The sequence below is a fragment of the Centruroides vittatus genome, unplaced genomic scaffold (assembly GCF_030686945.1).
Source record: "Centruroides vittatus isolate TY-2023 unplaced genomic scaffold, ASM3068694v2 contig_440, whole genome shotgun sequence".
Classification (NCBI taxonomy): domain Eukaryota; kingdom Metazoa; phylum Arthropoda; class Arachnida; order Scorpiones; family Buthidae; genus Centruroides; species Centruroides vittatus.
The window spans coordinates 38869-51649 of NW_027122240.1; the positions used below are offsets into that span (position 1 = coordinate 38869).

Here is a 12781-nt window from a genome sequence, read left to right on the forward strand (position 1 = left end):
ATCAGCGACTTCGTAGGAAAGGTTATTATTGATTGGGTGTTTTCATAGCGTACTTCATAAACAACTATTAAATATTAATTAGGTTGAGTTTAATTTCAGATTTCCGAGAATGATATGCAGGAATTTTAAATACAATCCGGCAGTTCCATTCTGGCAATTCTATTGATAAAAAATTAGTTTTTTTAATTTTAACACTAGTTTGCACAATGTCATTTGATCCTATGAGCTCATACAGATTACATCCGAAGATTTCTACTACTCAATTACTGAGCACAAGTTGCACTGACCAATAGCAAACGTCTTTATTTGAAAAAGATTTAAAAATTAACTTCCACGCTTAATAATATCATACTTAATAAATAGATTTTTTATTAAAGTTTTATAGATATAGAGTTTTTTATTGAAAAGATATTTTTATGTATTTAGTAGCAGATGAGTACGGCGTTGCTCGGGCAAAAATAACAACAACAAAGATTAAGATTATCAGAATATTTTGTACTTCTAACCCTTTTATTATATTATATTAGTATTTAGAAAAGTTATCTTACATAAGAGTTTATCACACATTTAAAAAAATTTTTTAATTTATACAGTAAAGAAAAAAGATTGTTTAAAACGTGTTAGATTGGTCATTTGGTGTGATAAACTCTTACGTATAATAACATTTATAGTTATATAGCCTATCAGTGGGGAAAATTTCAAATTGCTTTTTAGTGTGCATTTTCAGTACGTACTACAACTGTGTACCAAATTTAAACTTCCAATTCCTAACCGTTTGGGCTTTGCGTTTATTATAATTATGTTCACTTTCGTGAGTTATACTCGGTTGACACCGGTAACTGTGTACTATGCCGGACCAGAGTCTAGGAATAGTACCAAAACAAGAGAAAAATTAACGAGCATAATTCGTTCCAAGACTTTGTTCGCTATCCGCATTGTTCGTTAACTGATTATCGATTTACTACAGGTTTCATAGGAATTTGATTAATTTATTCTGGAAAATCCAAAATATAAAAAAATATACACTTTCTTTCTAAGTTTATTTATATGTAATAATAAAAATACATATATACAGTCTTGCATTTTTATTGGTCATGTTTTTTTCCGTTTGTGGGGGTTAAATAATCTGTGTAATTTCGATTGCTTTTCTCTCTTCTTCAGCATTTTTCAGAAGTAATTAATAGCATTGTAATTGTAGAGATCCCCAAGCCTATTAATTTCATTCTGGTTTAGATGGCATTTGGATGACCGTTGTTCTGACATTTTCCCACTTTTTCAAAACATTGTGACCAAAATAATCACAACTGCAAAGAATGCAAATGTCAAAATAGTAATCAACAATGGAGAAATTGAGGTAGTAAAAGATTTTATATTCCTCGGGTTTAAAATCGACTGTAATTGCGATTGCAGTCCTGAAATCAGAAGACACGTAGTCTTTGAACAAACCTATATGATCAGCATAAACAGCTTTTCGAAGAGCAAAGACATTTGCCTTTAAATTAAATGCAGATTAGTTAACGCGATTATCTTTATTATGGCCATATATGGCTAAAAACATGAACTCTAAAGTAAGAGGACAGAAGGAAGATAGACGATTCCGAACTGTGGTGTTGGAAACATTAATTGAACTTTTACCTCTGGTCTCTGCCTCATTATGCATAACGAGATCGGGTAATCCATGTATTATCTATATATATAATCGAAACGAGTTGATAACAATAACAATAATAATGATAATAATAATCAGCGCTAAGCCCAAACTGTTAGGAGTTGAAAGTTGAAATTTGGTACACAGTTAGGGTACGTCATAGTTAGGGTACAGCACTAAAAAGAGATTTTTCGAAATTTCTTTCCAGAGGGACAGGAATAAGGCCTAACACTTTCATCAACAATGGAAGTGTTACGTAACAATGGAATTATCAACAATAAAAGTGTTACGTAACAATGCAATTGTCAGCAATAAAAGTGTTACGTAACAATGCAATTGTTAAGAGAAAGCGACGTGCAAGACACAGATGCAAATTTTTTTTGTTTTTGCGGGAAATCGAACATATTTTTAGACTTATCTGACAATTCTCTAATTAGTCTGGAAACAGAAGATCCCAATTCTTGCATTCTGTAAAAACAGGTAAGGTTGAATATAAAGTAATAATCTTAATCTTCACTATCGTTAATTTTGCCAGAGCAACGCCGAGCCCACCCGCTAGTACATTAATAAATGTTAATGAAGGAATGAATGTAGTGTTGGAACCGGCTTTTGCGCATTCAAAGTACAGTGAGGATTACAAACAAAACTGTCTTAGATAGAGTTCAACCGAAAAATCTCATAAAATCCCAGATCACCAAAGAGAAATTGTTCGATGATCATATAATAAGAACTTAAGAGGGGGTGGTACTGAAAATGGTTAACAGCGAATGAGAGCGAGGCCAACCAAGACCTCGGTGGCTCCTCTCAATTAAAAAAGACAATCAATTGTCTATAATTGAATTGAAGAAGATAGTGCAAGATAGAAAATTATGATAGCATTGACCAATAATTAGATACGACTACACAAGTAGTACAAAATAGGATTATCATTGTTATAATTTTATTTTTTCTATGTTTTTTTATTTGGTATGTTCTTAATCGTTGTACAAGGGGAAACACTTATTATGCAGAAGGCATCGCCTCTCTTTTTTCAAAATAAATCTTATAATATGATCGAGATGGATTGATGATGAAAATAATAATAATAATAACTCTCCCATGGTCACCACCTGGTCGTGGTGGGAGAGCCCTGTAATTTTACTGATCCATAGGGTAATGCAGGCTGGAGCAAAAGCTCCTGCTAGGGACACCCATGCCAGTAAGATCTATGGGGAGAAATGACACTAAGATTGACCACACCCACATTTCCTGGAAATATATATTATGGTAATAACCAGATTAAAGTGTGATACCGGCTCGGACGTCGCCCGGGTTAACAAACTCCGCGTTCGTGGGTTAGGCAGAGGCTTCCGTTCGGAAAATAGGCCACAGTCTCCCTTGGTTACCGGTGGCAAAAGCAGCACTGACCCAAGCATGGCTACTGCAATGACCTCAACAGATATGAGAAACCAACCTAGCCTTGGTGTTTCTGTGGCAATGCATCCTCAGATTACAAAGGCTGGAAAACCACGCCAACGGATGAAATGGACAGTAGAAATGAACGAGTTTATCATTTGTACTTACTACACCATCACAAAACTCGAAACAAACATGACAGCATTCAGACAACAACTACAACTTAGATTCACACAACAGTATCCTCATCTCACTGCCACCAAACAAAGGGTTGTTGATCAAAAAATAACAATTATACACAACAACCTTATTTCACAAACAACACTTGAACTTGTCAAACAACAGGTTGCTGATCAAATATATTAACAGAGAGAAACATCTAACATTAATGAAAATCATGTAACCTGTCAGGATAATCCAGCAACAAACATTCATATAAACACACATACAACAATTACCACTAATGATACTACAGACACTTCGTCATCTACCACTGATAATGTAGACATGGATTTAGTTTATAAGCTCTCTCTTATATTTCAGGAAACACTCACTAAATATACAGGCACAGATCTCGCACAAAAAAGTAAGAAAAACAGTAAATTATGTAAACACTCACTTACTACCACACTATATTCATTCAATTTCTACACTCTCAGACATTCATACATTAGTTTATGATGGGGCAGTCACAGTAGTGACACACCATAGACTGAAAGCACAATCACAGACAAATACACAGAAAACACAATTCTATCACAAACCTGCCTGGCAGAGAAAGAATAGAAACACAAATAAATGACATTAGACAGCAATTAGGCAGGCTGACACAATACACTAAAAACAACATAACACCCAAATTAAGGAAACAGCTCAAAAACATTTTCAAGAAAATAAAAACACACACAAAACATGAACATCCAAACACATACATTACAGAATACATTGATACACTAAAAAAAAACTTGCTGCCAAAGCACGTAGACTCAAACGATACAAAACATGTACACTACGAAAACAACAAAATAAATTATTTACAAACAATGAAAAACTCTTTTACAGACAAATTAATAACAAAGCAAACACTGATACACAGCACAGTGGCACACCAACAGAAGAAGAACTCACAACATATTGGTCTTCTCTTTGGTCCAGTGCTGTCACGCATAATGCTGATGCAGGCTGGATCGAGGAGGAGAACAGAAACTTGCACAACATACCAACTATGCCCTGTGCTAAAATAAACATACACGATTTCCAATACACTGTTAACAGAACACACAACTGGAAGACACCTGGTGTAGACAACATTCACAATTTCTGGTACAAAAAGTTTACATCACTGCACCAGGAACTAGCTAAACACCTAACACACATTATCATCAATCCACAGGACATGCAAAATTTTTTTACTCAGGGCATCACCTCCATGAAACATAAAAACAAGAATACCACAGACCCCACACAATACAGACTAATTACATGTCTTCTAACACTCTACAAATTATTGACATCCTGTATTGCAAACAAAATATACAAACATGTTGAAGAACACGACATTCTAACAGAACAACAAAAAGGTTGTCGTAGAAACCACAGGGGATGCAAAGAACAGTTACTCATAGATTCAGTCATTCTACGGCAAGCACACAAACGACACAGAAACATACACATGGCATATATAGATTACAGAAAAGCATTCGACAGTGTTTAACACAGTTGGCTGCTACATATTTTACACATGTACAAAATTCATCCATCACTCATTGCATTCTTTGAAAACACTATGCAGCACTGGAGAACAACACTACATGTCAGGGTTAGTAACACTTCCATACAAACAAAGCAAATTTTTATTAGGCGAGGAATTGTTCAAGGCGATTCCTTGAGTCCTCTCTGGTTCTGCTTAGCCCTGAGCCAATTATCCAACATGTCAAACAATACGTAATATGGTTAAAACATCAGACATGAAAAAACAACACAATTTACAATGTCACATCTCATGTACATGGATGACATAAAACTTTATGCATCTACTCAAAAACAACTTTGTCAACTCCTACAAATCACACATTTATACACCAAGACATATACAAATGGAATTTGGCCTAGATAAGTGCAAAACATTTCACATACAAAAAGGAATCCTGAAGAAAAAAGATTTTGCGCTTGGAAATGGAGACATTATTGAATCCATGGAAGAAGGCGAGTTCAACAAGTATTTAGGATTCCAACAGGCCAAACTAACAGAACATACACAAATAAAGCAAAGATTAATTAAAGAATACCAAAGTAAGTTAAATGCTATTCTCAGAACACAGTTAAATGCAAAACATACAGTTAAAGCAATAAACACATATGTCATTTCAGTACTTACATATTGTTTTGGAGTTATACATTGGACTCACACAGATCTCGAGCAACTCCAAAGGAAAACAAGAACAACACTTACTAAGCATAAACAACATCATTCTAAATCTGCCACAGAAAGATTAACCCTTCCACGTAAAGATGGCAGACGTGGCCTGATTGACATAGTTAACCTTCACTACAAACAAATACAGTCACTGCGAGAGTTTTTCTACAAAAAACAAGAAACATCACAATTACATAAAGCAGTAACTCTAGCAGACTCGAATAACACACCATTAAACTTACATTCACATCATATGGACACAACACAACATATAAAAAGCATAGACACCATTAAGCAATCGTGGGTTCGAAAGGCACTCCATGGCAGGCATCTTTATGATCTGGCCCAGGATTTTGTTGACAAAACTGCGTCAAACAGCTGGTTAGCTCGGGGATGCCTCTTTGGGAATGCCAGAAGGATTTATGATCGCCATACAGGATCAGGTCATAAATACTAAAAACTACAGAAAACACATACTCAAAGATGCAACACTCACAAATAACACATGCAGAAAATGTCACATCATGCCAGAAACTATACAACACATTACCTCTAGTTGCAAGCTCTTGGCACACACAGATTATCTACACAGACATAATCAAGTGGCAAATATAATACACCAAAAGCTTGCAAAGAAACACAAATTAGTAGATATCCACGAACGATACTACAAATACATTCCACAGACAGTATTGGAAAACAACACGCACAAAATGTACTACGACAGAGCCATAATCACAGATAAAACAATTTACCACAACAGACCAGACATCACACTTATTGACAAACACAATAAAATTACATATATTATAGACATATCCATTCCAAACACTCACAATATACAAAAGGCATGAACTGAAAAAATTAGCAAGTACACAGAACTCGCCTAGGAAATAAAGCATTTGTGGAGGATGGATAGGTTGCTTATTGCACCTGTTGTTCTCTTTTTTACAGTTGTTATACCACACACAGTACACAAAAGCCTGGGCACATTACAATTGAATAGAAACACATACATCACACTACAGAAGGCCACTATATTGAATACAGTAGTGAACTGAAAATCGGAATCAATTGGGGACTGGAGTTGTTCAAATTAGAAATCTGTTGTGATTACGGTTTATGTACGAGAAAATATATTAACCTGTCCGATGTTCAAATTTTTCTCCATTGTGTGTCGCTTCGTGTTGAATTTTCGTTGATTTTAAGCTTAACGAAAATTTTTATAATAATAATTGAGGCTATCGTATCGTAAAAAATTATTTCTGCATTTTGTACAAACAAAGTAAATATATTGAAGAATATAAAAACATGAAAATTATACTATAGAAGTAAATTTAGTATCAAAAACGTTCGATTCAGCACGACACAGTCCGACTGAAAATCGTGCCGATTACCGGGGTTTCGATTTTCGAGTCTCTACTGTACATGGCAAATTATGAGAAAGTTTCTGAATACAGACACACACACATACACTTTTTTAATTTCTGTTTTGGTTACTATGCCTTGACTTTGGTCTGGCCTAGTACACAGCCACCGATGTTAACCGAGTATATCTCACTTAATCCAACATAATAATAACTCTTTCGTGGTCACCATTTGGTCGTGGCAGCAGAGCCCAGTAATTTTACTGATCCATAGAGCGATGCAGGCTAGAGCACAAGCTCCTAGTAGGGGCACCCATACCAGTAAGATTCATGGGGAAAAATGAAGCTAAGATTGACCACACCCACATTCTCTGGAGATATTTATCATGATAGTAACCAGATCTAAATATGATACTGGCTTGGTCATCGCCCAAGTTAACAAGGTCCGCGTTCGTGGGTTAGGCAGAGGCTCACGTTTGAAAAATATGCCACAGTCTCCTTTAATTACTGGTTGTGAAAGAAGCACTGGCCCAAGCATGGCTACTACAATACCCTCAACAGATGTGAGGAACCAACTTAGCCTTGGTGTTTCTGTGGCAATGCATCCACAGACCAGAAAGGCTGGAAAACCATGCCAACGGATGAAATGGACAGTAGAAATAAACGAGTTAATCATCCGTACTTACTACACCATCACAAAACTCGAAACAAACATGACAGCATACAGACAACAACTACACTTAATACCCTATTCACACTGTACATTTTAAGCCAGCTTAAATGACTAAGCCAGCTTAAGGTATGAAATATGAACGGAACTGACTTAACGTTAAACCGCTTTAACTACCAACAACCGGCTCAGCTTAAATCGCTTTCTCAAAGACGCTTAAGTCGCTTCAAGCTTTCCACGAGGTCCGCCACAAGTTCAAAAATAATGGCGGAAGCAGATGTACAAATGTTCGAACAAAGCGAGAAAAAACGTTCAGAAAATTGGTCGGAGGAGGAAATAGCAATTTTAATTGAAATATGGCGGGAAAAGATCGACGATTTACGTCGAGCAAAACGAAATAAAAGTATATACGAAGCAATGGCGGCAGAAATTCGTCTTCAGCGGCCAACGTCTAGAGCCAGAACGTGGTCCGAAGTAAGGACGAAAATTAAAAATTTAACTGCTAAATACAGGTAAGTTAAGATTGTGAAAATACGTCATCGTTAAATTAATTATCATTTATTATTTAAATAAAAATTTTTTAAACAGTTATATTTCGAACGTTGATAGTAAATGAGGAAAATCCTATTTTTTGTTACTCGTACGATAATCGTAAATGATGTAAACATCAAATTAATAACTATTATTAAATTTTAAAAAAATTAATCCTTCCTACTTGAAACAATGAAATTTTCTTTTTATTTTAACTAGAGAAGAAGTAACGAAGATTGGGCATTCGGGAGGCAGCCCATCTACCTGGCAATATTTCCAGGTAGTTAATTTAATTATAGGTCATCAGCCAGCCCAGAATGTATCGTTAATGAAAGAGAGTTGTGGCAGTATGATACAATGTTTACTATCACTTGAATTTGATACAGGTAAACTATCATTATATGTATCCAATTAGCCTATATCAAGGTCTATTACTTAACCATCAAAAATATTTATTATTATAACTTAACTTTTCATAATACTTGATCACTTTTAAATATAACACAACATTCTGAAATTTATTATTAAAAGTGTACATGTGTACCTTTATTACCATTTGGTATCTATAACTGCAAGAATTATGGAATACCAGTTAAGTTCAAAAGTTGTCAGAATACATTTGTTTGGATAGACATTGTAAAATATTTAAGCGTGTTCACAAACTCCATTTTACATATATTTTGTATAATTAAGCATTTAAGTCCTGGTGATTTTTCTTGTGGTTGTTACTAAACATGTAATCATTTACTCTAATAAATTAATGTTTTCATATAATTTACATCCTTTATTGTGTGTATTTAAATAAATTAGTGTATATTGTTAAATAATTGTGCTTGTATCTTTTAGATAACAACGAAAATTCCAATGAATTAATAGATGATATACCGGTACCAGAAGCGCTTGAACCCGAAATAAGGGTGACAAGGTCGAAGAGAAAGAAACGGCCACTGGAACGACAAATAAATGAGTTAATAAGCGAAATTAAACGTAGTAATGCTGTTTCTGAGGAATTGGAAAAGAAATCAATAAAAATTGCAGAGGAAGGACTGCAACTACAGAGAGAAAGTATAGAATTGGAAAAAGAATTATTATCCATAATAAAAATGTCTTAATTAATTTGAAATAAAAATCATTTTTATTGTATGTGATCATTTATTTTCCTCAATTGAAAATACATCTTTGATGATTGCGGGAGGACTGCAGTTATAAAGACATTAAAACTTGAATCTGTATTAAAATCTATAAATAATAATTAATGAAATTAAAAGTAAAAACAATAATTGTATTAACTATATAAATATTTATTTTCCTGACTTTATAAATGAATAAAACTACAAACACTGGACAAATTTTCAGTCAAAAGTAATTTATTTCAGCTTAATGTTAGAGTATATAATATTTTATAACAGTCCTGATTTTCAAGAGCTTGTTTAATTAACAGCAGTTACAAGGAGTTTAACACTCAAATTATGAGGACTGTTCATATAAACATTAATTAATAGAACAAACAGATATTAAATAATTATAAAATTCTAACTATTAGCAATGTCAAAATTTAAAGTACAACTATATTCTAGTGAACTTCTGAGTATTATCCTGTAATAAATCTTGTTTTGAGAACTTAATTTAAAATCTTATAATCTTAATCTTCATCCCTAAAATTTCTTGCAATAGCATTTCTAATTGAAATAGCTTTGGTGTTGTTTATCCCTATAACACAAATTCTCTCTGATGAACTATCAGACTGATTTATTTCATTAAGCCATGTTTTCTCTATTGGATCATCCCTCTTCTCACACAAATTATGTAATATACAACAAGTTTTAATTATTCGTTTTGATATATCAATCCTATTATCCATTCGTTTAGAAAGTCTTCGAAATCTTGCTTTTAATCTTCCAAAGGCATTTTCTACTACTCATCGAGCTCTAGACAATCTAAAATTGAATGTTTTTTCCATTTCATCCTCTGTTTTACTTGGAAATGGTTTCACTAAGGTTGGCTGTAAAGGAAAAGCAGAGTCACCAATAATTGAAGGTGGCACAACTTCTCCACCAATTCTTTCCACTAATTCTAAGAAGTTTATATTTTGTAGGCATGTCAAAAGAGAGTTAGAATTTTTAAAAATATGTGCATCATTATTTCTTCCAGGAGATCCTACATTTATATATGTAAACATATATTTGGCATCCGAAACAGCAAGGAGGACCACAGAATACCATCCTTTATAGTTGTAATAGTCAATGCAGTCTTTTTTTGGTGGTGAAATAGGAATGTGTGTTCCATCAATTGATCCAAAGCATTGTGGAAAATTCCAAATCTCGTAAAAATCACGAATTTTTAAGTCAATTTCATTTTTAGTCTGTGGAAACTGAATAGCAGTAGACATTAAATTATTTATAACTGCATTGCAGAAGTCTATGACAATTTTACAAACGGTGGATTTTCCCACACCAAATAGATGTGAAATAGTGCTATATTCAGACGATGATGCCAATGTATATAGAGCAATTGCTATTCTCTTTTCTGTAGAAATACATCGTCTCAAGTGAGTGTTATTTCTTTTCATTTCCGGCAATGCAGCACATAAGAAATTAAACGTTTTTCTAGAAACTCTAAAGTTTTCACGCTAACTTACTTCGTCCATTGCAGGAACACACTCTATTCACCATTTCTGATTTCTTGGGATCTTCCAAATTCGTTCACTAAGAAGCGTAGAGCAAATCATGGCTACAGCACACGCCTTTTCTTTTGCTTGTCGTCGCCATTTCAATGCTTTTGTTCGTGTCAAACAATACTCTTCTCTGTTAACATGTATACGCTGCTTCAATACAAGCAGTTTAAATAATAATAAAAATATAACTTTCTGTCGAGAATCCATTATCATAACAATTCTGTCACTAAAGTGATAACGTTGAGAGAATCGTGCTGCCAACGACAACGATAATGACATCACTGATAATAAATGTTAATAATTCCTAACTAATGTCTTATGTATTTTAAATAAGTTATTTATATTTTAAATTACTAAGTATAAATTAACTTATGATGATTTATAAAAAATAAGCAAAAGTTTGATTTCATTTAAAATGTAATATTGAGTACACCCACTTGAGGGCTAAGCGAATAATTCGCTTTTATTACCTAGTGTGAACAAGAAGTTAATCTTGTTTTCGACAATGCGACTTAACTTAATTCTGCTTAAGTCTTAATCCCGCTTAAAATGTACAGTGTGAATAAGGTATAAGATTCACACAACAATATTCTCACCTCACTGTCACCAAACAAAAGGTTGTTGATCAAAAAATAACAATTATACACAACAACCTTATCCCACAAACAACACTTGAACTTGTCAAACAACAGGTTGCTGATCAAATACATTAACAGACAGAAACATTTAACATTAATGAAAATCATGTAACCTGTCAGGATAATCCAGCAACAAGCACTGATTACAGCATTCCACTATTGATACTACAGACACTTCCTCATCCACCACTGATAATGTAGACATAGATTTAGTTTATACGCTCTCTCTTATATTTCAGGAAACACTCACTAAATATACAGGCACAGATTCCACACAACGACCACAAATACCACAAAACAACAAGTCAAAGGTAGTAGGAAAAACACTAAATTATGTAAACACTCACTTACTACCACACTACATTCATTCAATTTCTACACTCTCAGACATTCATACATTACGATACAAAACATGTACACTACGAAAACAACAAAATAAATTATTTACAAAGAATGAAAAACTTTTTTACTGAAATATTAGTACCAAAACAAACACTGATACACAGTACATTAGCACACCAACAGAAAAACTCACAACTTATTGGTCTTCTCTTTGGTCCAGTATTGTCAAACACAATGCTGATGAAGGCTAGATTGAGTAAGAGAAAAAACACTTGCACAACATACCAACAATCCCTTGTGCTGAAATAAACGTACACGACATTCGATATGCTGCTAACAGAACACACACCCTGGAGTAGACAACATTTACAATTTCTGGCACAAAAAATTTACATTACTGCACCAGGAAGCAGATAAACACCTAAAATACATTATCCACAAGACATGCCAAAATTTCTAACTCGGGCGTCACTTACATGAAACCTCAAAACAACAATACCGTATATCAATTACATGTCTTCTAACACGCTACAAATTATTGACATCCTATATTACCAAATAAAATATTCAAACATGTTGAAGAACACAAAATCTTTTTATAGAACAAAAAATGGTTGCCATAAAAATTACAGGATATGCAAAGAACAGTTACTCATAGATTCAGTCATTCTACTGCACACAAACAACACAGGAACATACACCTGGAGTATATAGACTACAGAAAAGCATTCGATAGTGTTCCACACACTTGGCTGCTACATATTTTACACATGTACAAAATACATCCATCACTCATTGCATTTTTCCCAAACACTATGCAGCAGTAAATAACACCATTTCTGAGGATTTGTAACACTTTCATACAAACAAACCAAATATCCATTAAGCAAGGAATTTTTGAAGGAGATTCCATGAGTCTTTTCTGGTTCTGCCTAGCCCTGAACCTTTTATCCAAAATGTTAAACGATACGCGATATGGTTACAATATCAGATGTAAAAAAATTGCAGTTTCCCTGTCACATTTTATGTACTGTACATCATCCATTTAAAACTTTATGCATCCACACAAAATAACTTTATCAACTGTTACAAATTACACA

The 12781-nt window shown here is 33.8% G+C and overlaps 2 protein-coding genes across 2 annotated transcripts; one reads left to right on the forward strand and one right to left on the reverse strand.

Moving 5' to 3' along the window:
• The first annotated feature begins 7760 nt into the window (after positions 1-7760).
• Positions 7761-9139, forward strand: LOC136977119 (myb/SANT-like DNA-binding domain-containing protein 1). Its single transcript, XM_067272558.1, has 3 exons — positions 7761-8008; positions 8247-8413; positions 8874-9139. Exons 1-3 carry the CDS (start codon positions 7761-7763, stop codon positions 9137-9139), a joined length of 681 nt encoding a protein of 226 aa, XP_067128659.1.
• Positions 9140-9945: 806 nt separating this feature from the next.
• Positions 9946-10596, reverse strand: LOC136977120 (uncharacterized). Its single transcript, XM_067272559.1, has one exon. It carries the CDS (start codon positions 10594-10596, stop codon positions 9946-9948), a length of 651 nt encoding a protein of 216 aa, XP_067128660.1.
• Between the last annotated feature and the right edge of the window lie 2185 nt (positions 10597-12781).